General features: G+C 48.3%; 1 protein-coding gene and 1 pseudogene across 1 annotated transcript in view; both read left to right on the forward strand.

Moving 5' to 3' along the window:
• LOC144118987 (uncharacterized) overlaps positions 1-25,424 on the forward strand; it is a 59,412-nt gene that overhangs the window by 25,632 nt on the left and 8,356 nt on the right. Inside the window, exons 5-6 of the mRNA XM_077651745.1 lie at positions 10,204-10,277; positions 17,670-17,738. Coding sequence (XP_077507871.1) covers positions 10,204-10,277; positions 17,670-17,738 — 143 coding nt within the window. The remainder of the gene's footprint in view (positions 1-10,203; positions 10,278-17,669; positions 17,739-25,424) is intronic.
• On the forward strand, positions 24,869-24,905 carry LOC144122297 (U5 spliceosomal RNA; annotated as a pseudogene).

The raw sequence follows: 25,424 nt of genomic DNA on the forward strand, positions 1-25,424 counted from the left end.
AGAACAAATCTGTCAGCTAGACGAGAGCCCTCGGCTAAGAATAGCTGTGTCCAACTTTCAATGATCGTTTAATTTCTACTTTTGTGGTCAATGACGGTGTTCGAAACATGAGGTGCCTTATTAGACCGCAATGAACAACCAGAATGCTACGGCACTCCACTTAAGTATCATCATGAACGCTAGCCGTTAACCACGTTTGAACAGCGCGAAGAAAAGTGTACTAAGCAAGAAACACGTACACAACGAAGCGCTGTTTTTTGTTTGTCCTCGTTTCTTCGCGCCATTCAAATATGCTAAACGTTCGCCAACTCGCCCACTTTTCTATTCTACTGCAAACCGTTACCTGGCAACATTGGCGTGGGAACACTCTATTGGCGCTATTTTGAGCATTTTTTTTTGTGTGTGACACTAAATGTGCCACAGGGCGTAAAATTCGATGTCTATAACGAACGTTACGCACAAGCCTTCATAAAAGTATGAAGCCCTGTTATTTGTAAAAAGTTGCATAAACTTCGAGCGTAATTGTTTTTCGTCAACCACAAGTGGAAATTCGAGTCATTATTGGAAGACAAGCCTGCCTCTAGAATAACACGAGCGTGCACCTGAGAAGTTCTTAAACATGTCCACAGTAGGTGGTGACAGGTGTGTCAGAACCGGGTGCTTCGCAGTAAGGGCACTTTTCCGGCGCAGGAACCTTCGCACTTCGCCACTGGTTCTGAACTACAGGCGTAAGATCCACTCCGACCCGCAGCCACCTCAGAGAGACCGCATCTACGCGTGATAGGTTTAAAGGAAGGGGGCAGGTACACAGGAGAATCGGAGCACGTGTAAGCTGCCTGAGGGAGGCTTATGAAGTTAAATGCGCCAGAAGTGAGTGGATCTGATGGCAGAGGCAGGTGAAGTTGTGGGACCTCTGTTAAACGAGATTGGATGCCAGCTGCGATGTTTTCGACATCTCTCCTAGCTTGAACCCAGTGAATGCGTAGAGGAACCATGTAGGATAGACGAGCAGTATGTATGGCCTGGGAAACCCGACGGGTTGCACGGACTTTCTTTAGATGCTTCAGAACTCCTTCTGAATCAGTAAATAGGTGCGCCTGGTTATAAGGAAGGTCGGCAGGTAAAGCGTCTGTGGCATTTAAAATCACAGTTCGAAGGCAATAGGAGATGAAGTGTCAGTACAGTAGGTTTGGCGGCTGTAGAGGTGTGGCTGCGTTGGGCTTATAAAATCAGGTGATGCCCCTTTGTGATTGCGGCAACATTTGTGTAACGGATACAGCCATCCTGTTTCGTACAAAAAGCTAATGGCAGAGAACTCTGACTCCTTATGCGAGCAGGCTAGTTTGAAGTAGTGTGAAAGTAGGCCCATAGAGGGGGTGGAGGCTCGAAGGTGGGACAAAGGGGAACTTTCCGTGCTCTTTTTTTGTCGCTGGATAATTAAATCTGCCAGTGTGTTGAACTGTGTGTACTCCTGAAGCAGTCAAATAGGAGTTACTCGAGGTAGGGCAGTAATGGCACTCATGGCATTGTGGTTGAGTTCAAGTGTGGACCACTGTCGTTTGTAAGTTGTTGAAACTGATCCTGGATAGGAGCCGAGGTTGAAAGACAGCGTGAACAAAGAGACCAGCTGTATCTGAGCGGGCAGCTCAAAGTCAATTGCCTATTCTTCGGATGAGGCAAAGTGTTCATATGGCACACTTCCACATAGCTGGCAACCAAGCTGTGCCTTTGCCTTAAGCATGAACGTGCAGGCCCAGAACATTTGTAGGTTCCAGTTTAGGAAGTGGTGCATTGTCAATAGTGAGTACGAACAGAGTGCCTTTGAAAATACGACAGCCAGGTTAAGAAAGAGGCCAGTGTTGGCAAGAAATTTGTGAAGATGATTGAGAGCATTTTGCAGGGAGTCTTGCTGCACCTGAGCTGAGTGGTTTGTGGTCCGGAGAGTGATTTCATCTGCATATGCTAGAACATGAACATTAAGAAGGGTTGAGAGGCTGTGTTTCAGAGGAATGAATGCGATGTTAGAGTTGGAGCTAAAACAGTACCCTGCGGTACTCCGCGATTATAAATCAAGCTTCCTGTGGGTGTACCGGTAACGCGGATAGCAAACGTCCGTTGTGAAAGAAAAGCATCGATTGCTCGATAAAGGAACAAGGGCCTGCTAAGTGCTGACATAGTGTTGAAAATGGCTGCATGGAGAATGTTATCGTTGACCTTCGTGATATATTTTACTAGGACTGTGCGAACGAGACTGATATGAGGCGCGCGACGTATTCCGTCGTTGGCAAAGCGGTCAAGACCATCCTCGGATACGTATCCTGGTCGGAAACCAATTTGGGAAAACGAATATTTTCCATAATGGTGCAGCCGCAAGGAGAGTCGAGTAGCAAGCAGTTTTTAATGCTGCTTACAAATAGTTGGGATAAGAGAAATCGGACGTAGTGCCCCAAGAGTTGTAGGTGATTTGCCGGGCTTTAGTATTGGAAATACCACTGAATGTTTCCAGTCTAAGAGCATTTCACAGAATGTCCTGATCTCGTTAATAATTCGAAGAAGTGCAGTAAATTCTTCACCGTTCGGATTCCGGAATAGGACATAAGGTACACTATCATGGCCAGGTGCAGTGCTTGGGCGGATGTTTTCAATGGCAGCTATGAGCTCAGCCATGGTGAACGGGCATGTGATCTTATCTTCTGCCTCGTATGTTGGACTGATTGGAGCTTGTGCTTGTGGGCAGTTTGGAAAGAAATGAAGGGCCGCTTGCGAAGCGAACTCATCTGGAGAAGAACGAAAAGCTAGGACGACGCTTTCGGCTAAGTTTTTGAGGAATGGCTTTCATTCGGTCTCCGAGAGGAATACTGAGGTGAGACCACCACTTTGTCCAACGCTTGTACAGAAGGTGTTTAGAATACCGACGGGCGTTAGTGGTTAGCCTATAAAGTTCCGTTTGCGCATTCGGACCTGACAGGACTCTGAGTGATGTATACGTCCAGTTCCTTGCACCTTGCCCAGAGATTAAGAAGCTGAAGGTCAAGATTTGGTTGATAATTGTCGATAGTGGAAGAAATTGTGTTCTCTGTTTGGACAAGCGTGGATGTTGAAAGGGCTGAGGCTGAGGTAGGCAGGAGGTATCGGGATGAGGCGGCCATCCGTGCGGAGAGTGTCCCAAGAAGTGGCAAGAATCTTGCGGCGAATTTAACGTAATTTACATACGGCAAAATCAATTGGAATAGAGAGTGATCACTGCTCCATTTCTCTGCTTCGCAAGACCAGTGAGGATTGCCGGGACCCACACACCATAAAACGTCCGGCGTCGATGGAGGAGCACGCGGGCGGATATAATTAGAGGAATTGTGGAAACGGCAAAGGAATGGTCGAAAAACGCGTCGTAAATTTGGTGTCCACGTTGAGATTCGTGAGTGCATCCCCAGGCTGTGTACGGCTCATTAAAATCTCCTCCAACTAATATGGGTACACCTGGGTATGAGATGGGCAGATGATTGAGCTATCAAAAGTTGAATAGAGATGTTTGTGGCCGACCATAAAATGAGGCCAATAGAACTTGAGTGCGCTGCGGCTTAGTGCGAATGGCAGTTAATTCTTGACGGTTATTTCACCAATGAGATAGGTCGACGGGAGAATGTGCGGTTGAACAATGAACATATACCGCTGTTTTTATGAGGAGCAAAAGCTCTGTGGAGATCGAATATTGACAGGTAGTGATATGCACGAAATTCTAAAAGAGGAAGGATCGCATTATGCTCCTGTGAAAGGAAACCACCGGCAGTGAGTTTGCCTTCTTGAATACGCAGCTTCAGTACAGGGAGCTTACTATTAAGACCACGGTAGTTACATTGTATGATATGGTAAGTAGCGTTAGTGCATTTTCGCTTGAATAACATATAAAATCATCGGAGGCAGTTGCTGCAAAAGGGTAATGAGGAATGACATTAAAAATGCAGCTGCAGGTTTCTAGTATTGTTAATATTTTGAGTCTGAATGACTGTGCACATTAGCTAAAGGAGGTACTTGAAAAACAGGAGATCGATGCGGACTTTCTAGTAAAAGAGAGCGACGTCGGCAAAGCTGGACAGGTTGGCGCCCTATGCCGATCGCGTCATCGATAGCCGAGATCTCATCCGGCATAGAGCAATTTATCGAAGCAAATCAACTTTTTTTCGACAGGTACGAAGACTTGGCTTCTAAACGAGAGGCATAGAAGGGCGGATACGAGAAGGTTAAGGCAAAGATGCGGGCGGGATTTCAGTACCATCCTACACTTTCTTTCAACAGAGCAGGAAAACGGCTGGAGATCTTGACTGCAGTCTAATTAGTGGCAGCCACCGGATGACGTTTCTTTCGAGGGCATTTAGAATAAGTAATGTCGTGGTCGTTTGCCTTACAAAACGGAAACTCGAAGGAGAGAAGACCGCCTGCTGGTGGTTTGGGCAGTGTGTCTTGGGATGCCGAGCACAACTTTTTGATGCTGCCTTGTCGCAGGCACCGATAGCAGAAGACTGGTGCAGGACGGAAATGCTTCGGATGGACGATTCGTCCGTTGTAGGAGAATCGAGTTGGCACTTCTAACGGCCCCACAAGCTGGAGAAGGAATGTGCCTGTGTTGCATAGTCGGTGGACATTAAGCACTGAGTGGGTGTCGGAGAAGAGATTCGTCATCAGTTTCTTCTGTGGCGCATAAGGTTCCAGGTATTAAACGAAGCACCGTAGCCAGCCATGTCCAGAGGCCAGGTAGGCCTGCACAAGTGCATAATGCGACTCGCTGATTTATAATTTTTAAATATGACAGGTATTTTCAGAATCGCCAAGTGATGCTACTTGGACAGTGTTGGAGTTGGAGGGACGATGCTAAATATAACCGCGGTATCCTGAGATGCCTAGTGCATGGTCCATGAGCTCCTACACCGATCTTTAAGGAACTGACGTTATCTCGTATTGCAAGGTAGGCTTAATTTCCACTCGGAAAAAGTGGTTGAATTCCAGGAGTGGATATTTCGACGGTGTCGTCTTTGAAGCGGAAGGATCGGTTGGAGTGGCCCATATCTTTTTCGCAGCCGGTTCAATACTGACATTAGAAACAGGCCTTACAGTATTGAGCAGGAGTGGCATAGGGGTAGGCACAGGAGTAGGCAAGCTGGCGGGGGGTAATGAGGACTCCTCTCGTACAAGTGAAGACGGCTACTTGAGTAGCGATGAAATAACAGGTGCAGGAGGAGCTGAGGTGCTGAGGAGACATCCTTGAGGCGGAAGGGTAAGAGAAAGAGCAGAGGCATTGATAGCAGGATGTTGTCTTTCCATGCCATAATTACTGTTCATGTCAGTCGGCCAGGTTGAGGTAGGCCTACGTGCCTTACCGAATCAACATCGGCATTGCGAAGGCACAGGAAGCGTAGGAGGTAGCGTCGTGAGATCTTCTGGCTTTCTTGGGATCTTCAGGCAGCGTGAGAATGTGACAATATGGCCATAAAAGCAAACACAACACATAAAAGCGAAAAAGTATCCGATGGGTACGGACAGGGTTGGTTGGTAGGCGTCAAAAAAAGGTTTGCACATACCCACTACAGGGGAGCGGCCAATGCAGGCGGTGAATCGCTGGAAAAAGGAGCGTTTAGAGGCGGAAATAGTAGTAATACGGTACAGGCTAATAAATGAGACGACGCAACGAGGGGGTCCTGTTAACTGGGAGATCTAAGAAGGGACAATGGCTTTATGTGTAAATTCGAATACAAGGCATGTATTATTCAATTTCGCGCTGACAGAGCGGGAAGGGAAAAAATCAGAATGGGAGTTGCTGCATTTCTAGAAGGAAATCTTGCACAGCAGAGGACACACTCCCGTTGCTTCGTCCAAGCAAAGAAGTACCAATGAAAATAACAATCGCAGAGGACACAGACAGACTGAACTGGTGGAAGGGAATTTGTAATAGGCGCTTCCTCAAAGAAGAGAAGCGGCAGCAGAACAGCAGGTAGTCATCTATTGTCTCCGGTTCGGAAAATACACGGCACAGTCAGGAAATAGCAAGAGCAGATCCATGAAGGTAGAAATTTAGCAGTGGAACCCGGCAACGCAAACGCATAAAAGTGACCTCCAGACTTTGCTACTTCAAGGATGCAGAAGATGCTGATATTAGGGAGCTGATTCAAGAGCAGAGGCAGCAAATTCCTGAAATACTGTGTAGCTGCGAAAGCTCACCCCAGCTGTATATCAATAGGTTGATAGGACAGCAATAATTTGGCACAGAAAGAGGCCCTTGATGATGAATCTGCAACCTCATTTCAATGAAAGACCGTGTGCCCCGGTACTAAAATTAATATTACCTAATTAAGATATAGCCCTATTAGGAACTTAAAGAGTCGCAATTCACGAGACTCAATGGATGAGGATAACGAAGAGCAAATGGACACAGTCTGTCTTGGGAAACAGTAGTTTCTTATTTACGTGAGGCTTAAATTACTGCTAATAATTCAGCCAAATAAACTGGAGTGAAGTCAGGGAGAAAGAGAGAGAAAGACCAACCCAGTCAAGGAGAAAAAACCCACACCTGCCCTTTAGCGATCCTGCGACTAATCGCTAGTAATGAGAATATGACAGGAAAGGGCTGCAGCTTTGCATTCGATGGGAAAATGTCAACGAATGCAATCTGGACAGAAGATGAGTTGTAATATATTTGGTGGACATCTGTGAAATGAATGTTTAAAAGATCAAGGAAGGACTGCAGGAAACATATCTGCGGAGTATGCAAACGCCAATAGGCGGCATTAAAAAAGACTGCAGGTTGAATGAGAAATATTCCACTGAAGTTGTGAAAAGGTGAGTCGTGAAATTTTAGAAATGATTTATAACTTACAAGGCGAAACATCGCTGATAAAGATGGGATTTGTGCCTGAATGTGCAGAACAGTATTCGCGATATGTTTTGAAAGCCCCAGACATAGGCGCAACCCCTGATGCCCCAAGAGCACAACAGAACGAAGTTCACAGGCAGGATCTCCTGAGAATACAACACAGCCGAACTCCAAAATTTGGCGGACATACACTTTATAAATCAGCAGAAGTGTGTACTTTCTCATGCCTTACCTAGCACTTCAAAGCCTACGCAGGGTGTGAATGGTCCTAATTCTTTTTGCAGACACTTGCGGAATCTGTGCCCGTCAGGATAGCGTAGTTTCGTATACTCCGAGATACTTCACCGTGCGAACTTGAGGAATAATTGGATTCCTATATGCCAGGCAGATATTTACAGAATCAGAAACCGGAAATACTAACAATGAGCATTCCTTCATATTGAGGAGGAGATTAATTCTTCCTAACCAGGTCTCAGGAACATTGAGACAATTCTGCAAGGTGTAATAAAGAGTGTGAATGCCACCTGCTGATGCAAAAAAAATGCAATATAGTTGGCGTAAACATATGTTTTCACATTATGAATGCATGAAATTGAGCTTAGAAAGGTATTACAAAGAACAGGGGAGAGAACTGGTTTTTGCAGCACTCCTCTTGTCTGTCTGAATCTCCTAGAAGAGGCACCAGTTACGCAGAAATAAAATTCTGTTTTCCAAGAATGCAGAGGTCCAGGCTACAAAATAGTTTGGGAAATTATGTTCCTGCAATCTGTGTAACGTGTTCGTAGTCTTTACTGACTTAAAAAGAAAACACCATTTTGGCAGCAATACAATTCTCTGTGTGTTTAAAGAAAGCAGAGCTCCTAGCTGCCAAATAGTTTGGATTAAGATCCTGTAACCTGTGTAACAGCGTCGAGTGCTCAACGCTGTCGTGGGCTTTACTGACATCCAAAGTGACAAGAGCCGCAAATGGTTTATTGTTGCAAGCTAGTGTAACACCACTCTCGAGGTCAATATGAGCACACCAAATCGAACAGCCCGACCCGAAACAAAGTTCACCTGGTTTCAAGAAAGCATTCGCAGAAATGAAATACATAACATGACTCAGCAGTACCCTTTCCGCCAATTTCACTACGTTCGATGTTAATGAAATGGAGCGTATTTTGACTTAAGTTGTGCCCCGTGCTTTTCAGGCAATAGACTATTTCAGCAAGACATCACTCATGGGGTATCCAAGGATCTTTATTGGAATGGTTAACTAGAGCCAATAGGTCTTCAAGGGATTCGTTAAACAAAATTTTGATCACAGATGAAGTGACCTTATCGGGGCCAGGAGCCGCTGGGGATAGGCACAGAACAACGTGCGATAGCACAGGCATAACGGCATAAATAAAATTACTTGAAGTGCATGTGAATATAGGTGGAGAAGGTAGAGCAGATGTAAATCGACGCTATAGGCCACACGCAATGCCCCTTAAGGCCTCGAAAATGTCAGCAGGGGGCCGAACGAGGGATTTAATGGTGACAACCTGCAGAATCACTTTTCTGCTCCTCATGAAATTAAACAAATCTCGTGTATTTCCTGGTGGTGATGGCGGCCGCCGGTGCACATATTTCTCGGCAAGCTCAAGCTCCAATTCCACGGCAGCACTATCCTTATCAAGTGGTTCACCAAACTACGAGATAGCCCATTCGGCGGCGCGAGCGCTCACCTTCCGCGCCGCCGAGAGTGACCGTTCCCTGTGGTGGTAGGAAACCAAGCACCGAGCGCAGTTATGGGGAAATTACGAAGTGTTACCGCGTAGCCCGACGGACAATGCCGCCTCTTCACCCGGCACTCAGTTGGGAGGAGGTAGTAATCCTAAGGCTGATACAGACCGGTTTACTCGTCGCCCTTGCAGTGCTACACGTGCTTCACCCATAAGTCTATCCGTGTGATGTGTGCACTGTTTGTGCAGTGGGTCCGGCGGACCAATTGCACATGATGTGGGACTGTGCCAGGTTCCAGACCGAAGCTACCTCCAGGACATACCCACCCAAACTTCAAAGAGCAGTGCAGTCTTCAGACAGGGGCATTCAACTATGGACCGTCCAGCAGGCCTGGGGGGCAGTCGAAAAGCACAAGCCTCACGACCCACCACAAACGAGCTGAACTGGGGCAGTGCAGAGTAGCGCATAACCGCGGGTCGACGCTTGCCCTCGCAAGTCACATCGTGAAGACTGGCCGGCGCATCCCCGCCTGTTTCCGGCGTTTACAGAACATCGTAATATTGCACTAAGAGAACTAGAGCTAGTATTGCGGCTCAGCATAGTGGATTTGTCATCCTGCAGTTGATCTTGGCCATCGCACATCATGCTCAAGAAAGATCACGGTTGCTGGACGAAAATGTCTAGAAAATTGAAGCGCGCTTCAGAGAATTAAAAATAAGACTCCATAAATGTACCGTCTATACAAGACTCGCCCTTGTCATAAATCTCCAGGTACCATTTCGCTTTGTGCAGAAATATGAGCATACCTGCATAAAGTAAAGAGTGGATGTTCGAAGTTGCAAAATAAGTTTTTAGCTTTCTTTAGGCTTCTGGAGATTATGTGTGAAGAAATAGCTTTTTTTCAACGAAAATTTTCATGAAGAGCAAACATCGCCCCCTGGTGATGTGTAACGCATGAGCACAATCCAAATAATGTTTCCATTGGCACAAAGAGACCGTAACAGGATTTTCGCATGGGGCAGTTCATCGGGACATAACTCACAACTGCAGAGGAGGTACGTCGTTATGAAAATCTGAGACTCATGCGCTGTGAGTGCATATATTTGGACAGATATAGGTACCTTATTAACGCGTTAAGAAGCCCGTGTCACAAAAAAGCTGGTGTCGCCGTCGCCGTCCGTTGTCGGCGTCGTTGACAGTGAACGAAAAATTCACAAAAAAAGGCAAGGAATCCGGGTGGCCCACCTAGGCAGCCCACGTAGATGGCTGGTGGGCAAACTAGCTGACGTGATCTTTTGTCGCCATCGCAACCCGCCCACAAAATTGCCGTGGCGAGAGTCGCACCAGCCCAACCGGTGGCAGCAGCTGGCATCGCAGGAATGTGGTGCATCGCTTATACGCTGCGTAACTGGCCGGGAATGTTACGACGACTCCCAGGCATCTATGGATATTAAGTATATAAAGACCAATACTAAATATATGGGCATTAAACCATTAACGCTATCACGTCATTGCCTTAAAGCGCAGCTTAGGTGTCCGCTATTTTCCGCTTAGGTGACCGTTATTTTTCGTTAATGCCTCAATAATATACAAAGACCCACTTCAAATCAGGAATTTGTTTTGTTTTCTTTCAGTAACTACACCCACCACACGGCCGACGAAAGCCCCATGTGAAAAAGTTCTGCATGTTAAAGGACCGACAAGCATGGTAGGAACACTTTTCATGACGGGCCTCTAAAAAAATCCTTGTTTACTAACTCATACTCTCTTATATCTAATTCGACACGTGATTTTAGCGATAAGGAGAGGACGGCAGATTTTACTAATATATACCAGTCGAAAAATAAACGACAGACAAAAAAATCGTACTGAAGCGGTAACCTGGTTCAAGCATCAGCCTCGCTTGCGGGAGTTGCGGGATTCGATCCTAGAGTGTCGTTTGGCCATCGGTAATACAATGGGTGCCCACCAGTGAAAAAATGCAATACAATACAGACTTGCTGCTGGCCACTTTCTTGGCTTAACAAGGCAAAATGCTTGAGAAATATGCCTTTGACCCCACCTTGTGTAAGAAAAAACACTTGTGCGGTGTCGTCCTTTGGTAAAAATGCACCATAAAAACTCCTTGACGCCTTGCCTGCTGTCTTCGTTTTGTTTTTATGTTACTCTAATTTATTTACCCACATGCTATGGTCTTGTTTTCAAAAGGTTCATGAAAAAGGTGCCTGGGTTGGGTGTAAAATGCTTGCATTATGTACAGCGCAGGCCACCGAGCGTTCACGCCACGTACGAGAGAACAAAACCAAGAGGATAATTTGCAATGCATTTTTTAAAACTTACCGCTTTCGCACTTCGCGATGATCAATGACGCCGTGCTTTTGCGCGAAACCTGCACATGCCGTTATGTCGTGGAAGTGACTTCAGCAGGCGGTGGTTATCATTTGTTCACAGCGCCATCTCTTTCAGACATCACGAAGGAACAGTGGCCGCAGCCACACCGGCGGGTCAGGGAGCACCGCCCGCCGAGGAATTCCCGCCCTCGCCGGCAGCCGGTGGAGGTAGCGCAAGGAATCAGTGGGTTGGGCCGGCGGAAGAGCGCCGACGTTTCAGCGATCAAAAATTGACTAGAGCAGGAAAGCAAGAAGGCGGAAAATTCAAGTTTAGACTGCAAATAACGCAGCTTGCACAAATCGCATTAAAAATTCTTACTGCAGGGTATTTGTTAAGCAGCGTCCTTTAACCTCCTAGGATTCCACTACTTTACTGAGCCCCAGTCACAGCCCCTGTAAGGCCATTCTTGTTTTAGGGCCAGTAACAACGCGCAAACATTATCTTTTCGAATCGCAGCTGTTTAAAGCTCCAAGATAATAATAAAATTATTAAATTTAATTATTATCTTGGAGCTTTAAACTTTCCAGAACTAGAGACCAGTAGGACATATCGTAAAGGAACAGTTATGGCCCGCCAGTAAGACCTGACATTAAAAAATCACCTGGTCTACCTGGATAAGTAGAAGCCGTTCTTTTTTAGTGTTAGCAAATGTTTCAGCCAAGTCGAGCGCTTTTTCAGATTCTACTCAGTTGATATTCCTACATTAGTTTTAAAATCATTTTATAGGTGAAGCAAACCACACTTCGAAACTATGTGCGCCATGATGAATTTAATGATCGTAAGCCGTTCATGAGCAGCACAGATGTCCCGGCCTTCCTTGCTGATGCTATTATGACCAATTCCGTGAAGGACAGTAGTGAAGTTACTAGCACAAATGTTCAACGGCAGTTGAAATTGCAGCACGCCATAAATGTGCAGCAGAACATTGACTGGCAAAGCTTACGTAACTTTCGTTAGCAAGCGGAGCCTATATGCTGCTTGTGGAGGTAACAGTTTTGGTGCCGGCTGGAGAGGCTCTGCTCATCATCGCTTCTACTTTCATTTCAGTGTCACTGTATACAGCATGTTTTACGTAATTTGAGCTAAGGTTGAAAAAAATAGCAGACTATATAGAGTATAAAACCAACGGCATACTGCTTTTCCTAGTGCCGTTCTTGTGGTGTTCGCGAGTTTCCATTTCCAGAGTGCTGTGCCCGAGTTTTGGTTTCGGCAACGCAAGACCCATCGCCAGAGATCCGAGCAGCCGCACATGCGCCGAGAGCGCGGTCCCCTCTCTTGTAAACTTACCCATGTATCCTCTAATTAGTGAATAAGCCAAGATTAATGTTATAAGATTTGTAATCTTCATTTGAGGATAAAGCGCTTTTTGTTAGGTTGCAAAGAGGTTAAAAACCATGCTCAAGAATTCTGGGTAGGATGTATCTTTGACGTGGTCCTTTTTTCGTGGCATTTAAAGCAAGCCTATAAAATATGAAAGAAAGCTGCCTGATGACGTTCTAACTCTCCCGTACTGTAGAACAGTCGACTGGGGTTGAAAAAAATACGGATTGTGCCCTTTATCTATGATGCAGTAAGCTGCCGACGCCTCTGTTAGCGCCGGCTGAAATTGTGTCAGCGCTTTCTGTCTCGGTGCCGTCTGCGATGAGTAATAGTCAGGCCTCCGAAAGTGAATTGAAACAAAGATTTTATTTTGCCGTTACGCAGACAAAACAAACAATGAAAGAAAATTGTTAACTTTCGTTGTTAAAGTAGCGCGCGTTTATTTTTTAGTGAAAAAGAATTTTGGTAGTACGATATAACTAAAGAACGAATGTCCTTCAAAGGAGTCTCTCCAGTAATTGGTGGCGACACATTTTCCTCCCTTACCGATCCTCCTCCTCTCCTTCTTCACCAATCCCCTTGAACCCGCTAGCATGAAATTGCAGGGCGTGGCAGAGGAATTGGGAATAACCACTTCTTTATCGGACTAATAGCGGTGCTATGGAAATCGGTCGACGCCATTGGCCGGAAGGCGTCCTTTCAGGGGCATCCTCCGCTTTGTTCTTGAGTTTTATTCAATTATAGCTGAATTCTCTGCGATATCCGTGGCATGAGTGAAGCCTTCTGGCGGGTCACGTGAGTCAATTTCCAGTGGCTGTAAAAACAGCTGTGAAGAGATTTGACAATGCACCTGAAGGCTCAGGATGTGATTATAGCATACTCTGACATGATCCACGCCAAAATATTGCACCAACCACCCGAAATTTGACTTTGATGTGACCATGGCCGAAATCTACAAAAACTGTAGGGTGGATTCCAGAGAGGTAGTATGACACGTCATCAACATGGCTCATGCACAAATATGTCATGGACCAGCCGATATTTGTCCTTAGAATTACCTTGGCCGAATTTGACTACAGGTTAATCCGGGTGTGCTCGGGTGCAGGACAGGCTTGAAATACTCACAAAATGAAATTGGCACACTCCCAAAAATGGGGTAGGCCCACACCTTGATTTGAAAAGATTTGAAAATCAGTTGACCCACCGTAAGAACCGACCTCGGACATCCCCTAAATCGCCTTGGCCCACACCCAAAATTTTGAAAATTGAGTTGACCCACGTTCGTAACAGATTTGCGACACTTCCATAATAGGTTTGGCCCATGCCCAAAATTTGGGTGACCCGCCATGCTTTCGCACAATATTTAGTAGTTAGCAGAGCTAACACACCAGCTGTTTTTAATCACTGCGCAGCCCTGCAGCCCAGTCCACTGGCCGCTCAGTTGGGCACTGTCGGAGTCCACGCTTCGCCCGTTCAAAACATAGTGGAGAGCAATACAATTATTTCCCTTCATATTTAGCAGGTTTTTATAACCATTTGAACAAAAAGGACCGCAAATTGCTTTGAAAAAAGGGAAGAAAAAGATTTTGTGGCTGATGAACCCTAAATAAGAGACAGCAAAGCACCAAGCAGGAAGAAAACATGCACTCATTAGAGAACCGGCGCGCACCCGGTAGCTTCCTTTCTTTTTTCAGTCCCTGCTCAACCCTCCATCTTACGGCGCAGTCAGGTGTCCACCGAGATATGTCAGACAGTTGCTGCGTCATTTCCTTAACCTCAAAAGCCAATTTTAATTTTCATTTCACCTGGGTGCAGGGGATTTAACCGGGCAAAGCACCTACCACATGCTCAGTGGATGCTCAAACCGTCGAACGTACGAAACATATTTTCCAACTGATAATGACACAAACACTTTCTTCACAGTCCAGAGAACTAACAGCAACAATCAGGAGGACCCCATCACGCATAAGATCTGAATACTTGAGTATGCTGTCCACGGCAGCGCCTTTACGAGTGTTTTGCTGCTTAAAGTGACGCCAGCGCTTTGTGCGCACAAACTTGGGTGGAAGTAACAGCAAGAAAAAAGAAAGTCCTCGTCAATAGTATCCGTATCCGCTTACAGTATACACTTCAGCCCCGCTATAACGAAGCGGTTTATAAAACGTTAGTGGGTATGACGAAGGTGGTGTTCTTTTTTTGGTGAAAAATGCCGCTTTGTGAGGCGCCCTCAATTCTTAGCGACTATGATATCTAAACCACCGAATCAATGGAAGGAGAGTGCATGGGCTAACCACATCAGCGCCGGGGAGTGCGGAGCAATGCTCCAAGCCGCCGAGAGGCGTCGCAGTTACGCGCTACGAGGAAAAAACGGAACACTGCGGCCGGCGCACGTGCCAAAAAGAAAGAGGGAAGTCATGCTTACTATTTTATTGTGGTCTCGGAAGTTTCCATTGTATTGATATGCCGCCATTATTTGAGATGGCTGTCGGCAGCCACCCCTGCGACAGTAAGACTTGTCGCGCACATCTCCTTATAAGGTCGTCATGTGCGGACGTGTATTCGGCGCTTACTTTCTTCTTGTTTCTTTGCATCGACTTTGGGATATGCATACCCAAGAGTTTCAGACAAAGGCATATTTGAACGGGAACCCTTTTATGAACTCAACTTTTTCATATAAAATACAATTTCACTATAACAATCAATACATCCGCAGATCACCCGACGGCAGTCTTACATTTCTTTTCTATTAAAGTTTTTGTAGCTGTCAAAAGCTTTCCCTGTTGATTTTCAATGGCAGTCTTAACTGTTCGATTGCTATCGATGGAAACACTTTGAACGAAAAATTTTGCTACATGTCCGAAGAAAGGACCAATACCATCAATATTTCCACAACAGTATCTTGCAGTTTTCCAATATTCAAATTTTTTGTCCCAGAATGTTGTACATGAATGACCGAAGTGGCGTGCGTCCACGCAGAGACCAAAATAGCGTTCGATTTTTATTCCAGCGCGAAGCCCAACCGTTGTTGTTGTGACCCTCACATGATGGCACATGCCCACGCAGGGGGACTGGCCAACCGTTATCGGCGGGCCATCCCAAGCGTTCACTGCGCGTCTTCTTGGGCTTTCTTTTTCTCAGATCGACTTCGGAGGATCTTCGCGCAAACATTGTGTGTCTGCGCAGGAATGCTTTGTTACAATCTGGTCGTCGGTCCCATAAGCTTTAGCGGCTCTCCTCTACTGCTGTATACTGTATACAACTTGGAACCGTGGGCTCGTACGTTCTACGTGAGAGCGTGGTTTTCCCGAGGTTTTTGACCTTAGACAAAGAGCGAGCGACAACTGAGGTCTTGGGCTTCGGAGGCGATCGTCATCTTCCCGCGCCCTTGCTTTGCAGCGCGCACTGCCCTAGATGTAATGATTGGTTTATTTCAGGTTCTCTAATATTCGATGTTTTTATGATATGCCACTGGAGTGTACTTTTCTGTGAACAAGTCAGTGAATTCAGTTCTCTCTATTTAGTTCGGCCCAGCATGTAGTATTCTGCAGCTAGGTGATCATAGATCGACGAAGAAAAAAGGAGGGACCTGCGAAAAGGAAGAACGCTGCAACACGGCTAGGCGATTCCATAAAAAAACAAAATAAATTTAATTCCCCTGACTTTTCCTCTACAGACCTTGCCCGAAAACATCGTTGGTACGTTTGTAATCTCATCCTCTTGGGCCGGTCGGGGGAGCTTTCTGTTCGCCCGCGCCCCACGCGGGTTTTCTATGACCCGGCAAAATCCGTCAAAACAGCAGGAGCACGCAGATATTCCAGCCCTCATGGGGAGCTCCAGGGACAGTGTAAACAACTTCACAACCGGAACCGACTTCCTCCTAGAAACAATTGCCCAGAGGGGCACTTTTCCCTTCGCGACACGCCTCTGTGAAAGTGTTTTTAAACAGACAAATCGCCTCTTTGCCTCCGCTCTATCAAGTAATGTGACAGCACCCGAAGCTGATTGGCTACATCTTGCAGCAATGTCCCTTCGTCACTTGTTTCTTCTCTCTACTGGTGGGCCTTCCTTCCTTCTCTCCACGTGTCTTCCTCTTCAGGTCACACTCTCGCGGTGGCTAAGCGGTTATCGCGCTCGAAAATTGACGCCGAGGACGTGGATTAAGTCCTGGATACGGTGGCCGCATTTCGATGGGGACTAAATGCAGAGTGCCCGTGTAGTGTTCGAAGTGAGGTATGTCAGTGCAGGTTAGAGAACCGCTTTTGCCGAAATACTTCCGGAAAGCTCCGCTACAGCGCCTCTTTCTGTCTCACGTCTTTCTCTCCCTCCTTTCTCACGGCGCGATCAATGTGCTGATCGTGAAACTAGGCAATGAATGCGCCTTTGATCTTGCCTAAAGAAGCAATTTTCACTCTGCTGACAACACGAGCCCGCTATGTAACCACCACGTCGGGAGTTAAAGCAAGGAACAGTGGTCGCTCTAAAAAAATGAAACATGCATGTTATATTGTATTGACTTGTGTCAAGTGGCCATCTGACATCCTTTCTTCTAAAAAATCGCTAACTTGACAGCTTTTTGATGTCACTGGTTCTAACTAATTGCATCTGATGTTTTTTTTTCTTTCGTTCCTTAGTTTTGTTCATGAGCATACACTGCATTTTTTTCAATAATATTGACTTCATGGTCAGCGCTCTTATACCTGTCGAAGCGTAAAACCGCTCACTCCGTGCTTTTTTGCTTGTCATCGAAATATACTTACTTCCATCTTCTCACTAACTTTAGCGCCTATATGCCGCGGCGTAGCCTCTTATAAACATGAATGATACTGAATGAGCGGCGGCCAGTAATACATGATATTTTGATTAGAAGAATTAGCACTTCTCTACCGCGAGTGTGTGGTGATCGTTATTTCCATTAAAAAGATTACAAATGGGGCAAAAAGTTTACAGCAGGTTTATTTTTAGTGTTTTCTTTTCAATAGAACGTGTATTTGTTCGCTGACTGTGAACCCAATCCATCTAAGTACTAAATAGACGCCAAAAAGCACAACGGAACATATCTTCATGTAGCATACAAGGTGTAATATTTTTACACTTCTGTCCCTTTTCAAGTGCGCGGAAGTGAGAATCAGAATTTCCCTTCCTACATTCCTAATGAGCACCCCGTGTTTAAATTCACGCCGGCCACAGGACCACAGGTGGCTGATGCTGAAAGCACTGCCTACACTTCCTGCATATCCCTTGTGCCTCAACGTATTTCTGGCACCAGTTAAATGAGATTAGTTTTTTAAGACATATTAACAGTGGTGCCGCTTACCGAAGGGAGCCCGTCTTACACCTGTAAATTTAACAATGTCCACTTCCGTGACTTATATACCTCTCTTTCTCATAGGTACCTGTTGGATGCAAGAACGACTGTGAAGGGATTTATTACACTGTGCAAAACAATGTGTCTTGCTACGTATGTAACCAATTTTGTTATTCTGTTATATAAGTTGCCGATGTCTCCTTTGTAATCAGGCTCAATGAGAGCCAAGATTGTTGCCAGAAACTTCCGCAGCAAATTATGTGATCGTCTTGATACGAAAATACAGCATTTATTTGACACAATATTTAACGGCCGTATGTAAATCTGCACTGTCCATCCATTGAATGAAAACGCAATCATAATAGAGCCGCCGTGGTGGCTCAGTCGATATGCGCTTCGCTGCCGACCCGGAAGACGCGGTTTCGATCACGGCCGCGCCGGCAGCGGCGATCGCATTTCGATGAAGGCAAAATTCCAGAGGCCATTGTACTGTCCGATGTCAGTTCACTTTAAAGTACCCCAGGTGGTCCAGATTTCCGGAGCCCTTCGTTACGGCGTCCCTCAAAGCCTGAGTCGCTGTGGCATGTTAAACGCGCATAAATCAAATCAAGCATTCATAACATTGCGTTGTATGTATAGGATAGTACTTTTTTCAACAGTAATGTTCAAGGGTTGCAATCACAACGCTGCATGTTTTGTATGAAAAGAAATACGCCTATCCCCTTCGACCTGGGCGACTGTTTATTCGCCATACATGTATGCGCCTTACTTACTGTCACCACTTCACGCACTTTAGCGTGCGCTCCCAGAGACCCTTAGAGCGTGTGGGGGTAGCGGTCTCGGTCACAAAGGAGATGCCCGAATCAGCGTGGTAAGCTCCGCCGGAGGCCAGCTAGCAAGTGACAAGGGGGTTGGTCGTTTGGTGTCCAGCTCTCGCCGGCCGCAAGCCAGAGAATGGGTCGCAGCCAAAGGTCACAAAAAAATATTAAGTTTATACAGCTAAGAGGCGATGCAGAGATTTCACACTCACCCGTACGACCACATACAAAGTGATTCACAAATACCATGCAACGCGTGCAAAGTAACACTTGAGAGAGATAACAATTCAACAAAATCTTTGCACCTAAACTGCACTAACACAGAGAGAAAAACAAACAAAACACAATTTGTTCACCGGGCACTGCGACTGTCTGACGACCTGAGGAGCTCGACGGGGCCAATCCGCAGACTGGCGCACGTTGCCTCGCTGGTCCTTGGCTGGTCGAGTGGTGCTCTCCCGGGAGTCAAGCGGGCGCGCTTCTCGGAAACTTAAACGGCGGCTCGGGCTAACCGACAGTGGTTGCAGCCCCTCATGTATAGCCGCAGACCGCGTCTGTTTGTTCGTCGTGCCAAGGCAGGCGCGCGCATACACGCAGCTTGAACTGCACGAACTCCTTCTCCTTCCCGCGCTGGGCGCGCGACCCCATTGGTCGAGCACAGAAATCACCGTCCAGGAAAATCTAGATTGTCGGTACGGGGCCGGCGAGTGCGAACGCGCTACGCATCGGCTCTGCACAAGCACGGCGATTTCGTCCGGATTTGAACCCACGCAGTGCCAACGTCTTCGCTGCAGCGTTCGTAAAGGTGAGCGCTACCATCTATTCAAATTTCGTGGCCGTCGGTCCCCCGTAAATGGGCCCACGGGCCGAAAACCGCCCTTTGCCGATCAGCTGCCGCACTAGGCGCTAAGCATAAGCCGCTCGACCTCCCCTACTCGCCAGCATGGAGGTCCACGTGATCGGAGAGACAATCAACCCGAAGGACTACGATCCCAGGGACTGGAACCATATCTTGAGCTTACCCGCCCGTCAGAAAGGAGCACCTAAAAACAAGGACCAGGCGAATACCACCACCGGCTCACGACCTGAAGATTCAGTTTACCAAGCGTCCCAGCTGCGCGCGACGCGTCTCGCGGCGCAAAGGTCGCAACGCCAGCCGCGGTTGTCTGGGGATACCTACAAGATAGTGTTTCGGTCAAACGGGGACTCAACTTAACCGACTTTCAACCGCGACAGCTTCGCCTGGCCCTGATATCTGCAGCCAAGGACCGCCAAGTCCCGGACACACCAACGTGCGTATCCACCCCCTAAACAACACCTGCACGATGAGTACCCCGCATCAAGACAACGGGCTACGCCTGGCCGCCATCAAACAAATCTCAATTCGAACCCAAATCTACACCGTCACCGCCTACATCGCCCCCCCCCCCCCCCCGGATGGTGCAGTAAGAGGAGTAATCACTAATGCCTACTGGGAAGAAACCCCAGCACAGATTCTTGAAGACCTCATCACGGGCAACCCTGGCGTCCCCATCATTGATGCACGCCGCATGGGACAGACCCGTTCGATCCTCACCACCTTCCGTGCGGGTCCAGTGCCCCAAACCATCTCCTATGGAGGCGGTCTCCACAACTGCACTTTATATAGAGGACACCTTGATGCTTGCACAAACTGTAGAAAACCAGGGTATCGCGCGGATGAGTGTACCCTTCAGCGTACGCACAACTGTTCAAGATGCGGTATCCCCCAGCCACGAGAGGACACTCCGACATACACCCCAGCCTGCATACTCTGTGGAGAGGCGCCCACATGAGGGTACTAAAGGTTGCAAAGCGATGAGACGGCGCTCACCGCAACCGCACACTTCCCGCACACCGGAGCGAGACGCGGACCGCGCCAGCGTTCGTCGCTCTAGCAAGTCTCGCTCATCGTCTCGTCGCCGCCAGGCCTAACAGCCTACACAACTTTCCTGGGCAGAGTAGCAGGCAACAGGCTCAAAGCTACCAGCAAGCCCTCAATCCCCCCCGCCCACACAGGTGGACGCCCTTGACCGAAAGCTACAGGCCCTGCGAGAGGAGGTGAGTCGTCTTACCTCTCTCATCAAGACCCCCACCTCTACCCCTCTACCGCTTCCGCCATTAGTCCCTCCCACGCAACCCACGCTGCTACCTGAAACACCCACTGAAAACATGGAACGATCTGACTCCCAAACCCCCACCTCACCCCCACCCAAGAAAGAAACGCACAACAGAGCACCCACCGGTCACCCTGACCGGCCTTCAATCCCTATAGGCCCGCATGGGTGTTAAACTCGCCGAAATGGACGCGCGTCTAGAGGCAAAATTCAATCAACTCATCGACCACCTGTCCCAATGCTTCGAGCAACATATTTAAGCGGCATTTACGCCCATGTTGCACGCCTTTGAGATGAGCCTCGCACGGTACGACACCCGCCTCCAAACAAAAGAGCAGGTCCTTCCCTCACTGCACCTACCCAATACCCCCATCAATCCCGTCCACCTACCCCACAGAACCCCCTACCCAACCCACCTACCCTCACTCCACCGAAGCTACAGTATGGCGGGGCGACCACCTAATTCCTTATTAATACTGCAATAGAACTGCCGCCACTTCCGGAGCAAACGCGAACACCTCTAACTCCTCCTCCCCACACTTCCCACGCCCCACATCCTCCTCCTTCAGGACACACATGCCCCTGCAACACTTCCCAGCTACACATCCGCTCACTCGGACGCAACGAATACAGCCAGGGCTTCCACACTCATACATCACTCCATTACACGCCAAACGCATCAGATCACTTCCGAGACGCCCTGCGTGTACACAGATATGATACCAGATGCACACTCCACACCATCTATTTTTATTGCAAATATATATCACACACCGTCTCATCCGATGGCTTCATTGGAAACGCTACTGCGCGATCTCCATCGTATTGCAGGTAAGCACCCATTGATTATCGGAGGGGACTTCAACAGTCAGCACACTGACTGGGACTACCGCACCACCACGGGACGAGGAAGGCGACTCTGGTCCTTGGTACAACAGCTCCGCCTCACAATACACAACTTTAACACTCCCACGAGAATTGGCAACAGTGTTAGCGCGGACACCAGCCCGGACTTGACACTGAGCCGCAACCTTGCGGGTATTACGTGGAACACAACACATCACAAATTAGGGAGCGATCATTACATCTTCTCCGTTACAGTACCGAACAAACAGAGAACGACCCTTCACCTAACACACAAACTCACTAACTGGGATGCGGTCCGCGCAGCACGGGCGGCCCTTCCTGACGCCCTCATTACAGACATCGACCAGTGGGTGGCATCACTCATGAATGATGTCTCCGCACATAATCGAACGCTTGACACAACACCACATACGCCCACCCTCGACACTCACCTGGCCCACCTATGGGACGCCCACCATAGCATCCTAGAGCGCTAGAAAGGCCGAAAGCTCAATCAGGCCCTTAAAAAGCGGCTAGCCGCACTGCAAACACAAATTACTGAGCACTTTGAGGAGCTCTGCCGATCGAACTGGGGACAGTTTTGTGACAGTATGGCTGGCAATCTGTCATCCAAACGCAGTTGGCAACTCCTCCGTCGCTTAATTGACCCGACGCAATCCAAAACAGCCACAAAACACCACGTCACACGCCTTATACACAGGACCGACCTTTCTCCTGACGCACTCATCGACATACTAAGGAACACACATACAACTCCCGGTACCTCAAACCTCTTTCCCCCTATTCCGGCACCCCGAATGCGAATCTCGACGCGGAGATTACGGAAACAGAAGTCAGAGCGGCCCTCCTGACTCTCCGCTCTAACTCCACTCCAGCTAGGCTTACACAACACGATAGGTGAGCTTATCGAGGCCTACCGACAGACTCAATACATACGTCTCGCGAGAACCACCACTGGCAGACACATCCTACACACCCTCGGCATCAGGATACCAGCCACAAATCACACACAGCTCCGGGTCCCCCACCACATTCACCGCGAACTACTTATTAAAACTCTCCCTAAAAACATGTACACCACCTACCACGAGCCCCGCGCAGAGCTCGCGCACGGGCGCTCCACAAAAACTATGGCATGGAACCGGATGCTGTTTGGGTGGATGCCGCATGCACAGGTGACGACGCGGTTGTAACCATCACGAACCCCTCCCTACAACCGATTGCTACCCTCCACATATCCCCCACTTCCACTTCGGAGGAGGCTGAAGAGGCCGCTATTGCCGTAGCCATCACGCGCACGTAGGCCCGGTGTATACTATCGGACTCTAAAACTGCCATACTAAATTTCGCCCGCGGGAGAGTTCACGTCCCTGCATTTCGCATATTACACTCCCTCTCCGCACACCCGCCCCGCCACATGGATCTCATATGGGTGCCTGCCCACTCCGGGAATCCCGGAAACGAGGCTGCAACGCTTTAGCCCGAGGTTCTCTCAACCAGGCACCGGCGGTCTTCGATCTGGAGTTCTCAAGAGAGCGCATGCATTCCTTCAGTTAACTGACGCAGGCCTGCAAAGCCGAGCGTCGGCTGTACCCCCCAGCCCATCCCTCCCTCGACAATTATCATCAGACACTTTGGAGGCAGCTCCAAACACGCACCTTACGCTCCCCTTATATACGCTCGCGCTTTCACCAAGTCCACACAAACCCCTCCTGTACCCTCTGCCACCACCCCAAAGCCACTCTCGATAATATCCTTTTCCTCTGCCTGTCGGATCCTCCCCGCGGGGCGTGGAGCACCTTACCACTTGAGAGGCTTGGGAGACCCTACTGCGCGCCGAGGACCCGGCCAAGCAAGCCATCGCCACAGGCCGGGCTGCCAGCGTCATGAGCCTCCGGGACATGAACGTTTGAGCGCAGTGGGGCCGTGCGGGGGCCCAAGGACCTGTGCGTACTAAACTCCCCTGTATGTAATAAAGTTAACACCACCACCTCTCGGCACGCTGAGTCATCGGCGCCGGAGCGAAGTGGGAGGGTATCACTTTGGCGCGCACAAGGTTACCCCCTTTCGGTCGACAACAAGCAAAAACTTCGCCAACATTCGAGAAAAATCGACGCCGCACGTGTCTATGTTTACTTTCTCGCCCCGCCTGCGAGCTGAGTGAAAATAATAATAATATTAATTGGTTTTAGGGGAAAGGAAATGGCGCAGTATCTGTCTCATATATCGTTGGACACCTGAACCGCGCCGTAAGGGAAGGGATAAAGGAGAGAGTGAAAGAAGAGAGGAACAAATAGGTCCGTAGTGGAGGGCTCCGGTATAATTTCGACCACCTGGGGATCTTTAACGTGCACTGACATCGCACAGCACACGGGCGCCTTAGCGTTTTTCCTCCATAAAAACGCAGCCGCCGCGGTCGGGTTAGAACCCGGGAACTCCCGATCAGTAGTCGAGCGCCCTAACCACTGAGCCACCGCGGCGGGGCTGAGTGAAAAGCCCACGCTCGGCTTACGCGCTCTCCGGGCGTTCTTTTCCTGTTTTTTTTTTACACTACCGCGCGCGGGTGCGATTGCTTAGGCGCAGCGCCCGTTTTTTTTTGAAAATGCGCCGTATTTTGTGACACTGACTAATTGCGTCGCTTATTCCAAAATCGATATTGCAGTTTTGGAGCAGAACGAATGAATGAAGAAAGTAATCATAACTGCGTACAAAACAAGGGTCTGAATGCAGACCTTGATTATAAAGGCTGCGCGGACATGTGGATGGCAGGAAATGAATTTTCAAAGTCACAAGGCCGTTCTTATCATCGTGTTAGCATTTCTTAGTGAAGTAGATTAGTTTTTTGATGAATTTCTTTGATGAAACGACCAGAAACTGACGACGCTGAGGCGGCGATCGTATATCGAGCGTTAACACACGTAACATAGGTCGCCGGTTCAAGTCCCTGCCGCGAGGGAGACTCTACTTAAGTAGTAAGTTTAAGCTGCATGAAACGCGAAATCATGTGTTCTCACCCCGAACACTCTGCGGCCAACTGTTGACCCGCAATGTTCATATGAAGATTGATAAAGGCGTGGAATGGGGTACATAGGTGACCGGTTCTGATTTCTGATGTGAGGTGCGCTCTAGCTTAACTAGTAGGTTTATGCTGCGCGAAAGGCTGAATCGTATGACATTATCTAGAGCAATCTGAGGCAAACGGGTGGCCCACAAATTTCACACGAATGTCGGGAATATTTGGCCCGACTTCGACGCCTCTTAGACATAGATGTATACACCGGATCGACATAGATTATCAGTCCCCACTCCGTAGAGTATCTGTTACGGGTCCAATGGAACGCTCAGGCCCGACTTCGACGCCTCTTAGACATAGATGTATACACCGGATCGACATAGATTATCAGTCCCCACTCCGTAGAGTATCTGTTACGGGTCCAATGGAACGCTCAGGCCTCACCTCATGTACGTACTAATCTTTCGCCTTTTACTAAAGATTACCGCTTTTACTAAAGATCGCTTCTCGGCCTGCTCGGACTGCTCGGCCTGCTGTGTTCCTGCGTGCGTTCCGGCCGCCGGCTTGCGTCGGTGGCCGGTGTTCGACCACCAAGAGTGATCTTTTGTTCCGGTGTCCTTCGGCTGGCGGGCGCCTCAACATGGTGAGCCAGCCACCTACAAAGGCCCTTGCCTTTGATGTCGTCGTCCCTGAGGGGGCTAGTCCGGAGGATGTCGTCGATGCGACAGCCTCCGTAGTTCGTTTGAAAGAAGTTTACTGTGTCCAGCACTTCGGTGGACGCAACTACCAAGTTACCGTAAAGAGTGAAGCCGCCATGGCTGCAATCGTTGATGCGTCTTGCCTCATCATCGGCAACGAACGCGTCCCCATCGTTCCCCTGAGCCCCCAGGTGACTCAGGTGACTGTTCTTTTTCTGCCCGCCCGAGTACCAAGTGATGCCCTTGCCAAGGCTCTTTCTCCTTATGGCAAGGTGCTGCACATAAGTCGCGGCATCATGGGGTCGCGT

The sequence above is a fragment of the Amblyomma americanum genome, chromosome 2, assembly GCF_052857255.1.
Source record: "Amblyomma americanum isolate KBUSLIRL-KWMA chromosome 2, ASM5285725v1, whole genome shotgun sequence".
Classification (NCBI taxonomy): domain Eukaryota; kingdom Metazoa; phylum Arthropoda; class Arachnida; order Ixodida; family Ixodidae; genus Amblyomma; species Amblyomma americanum.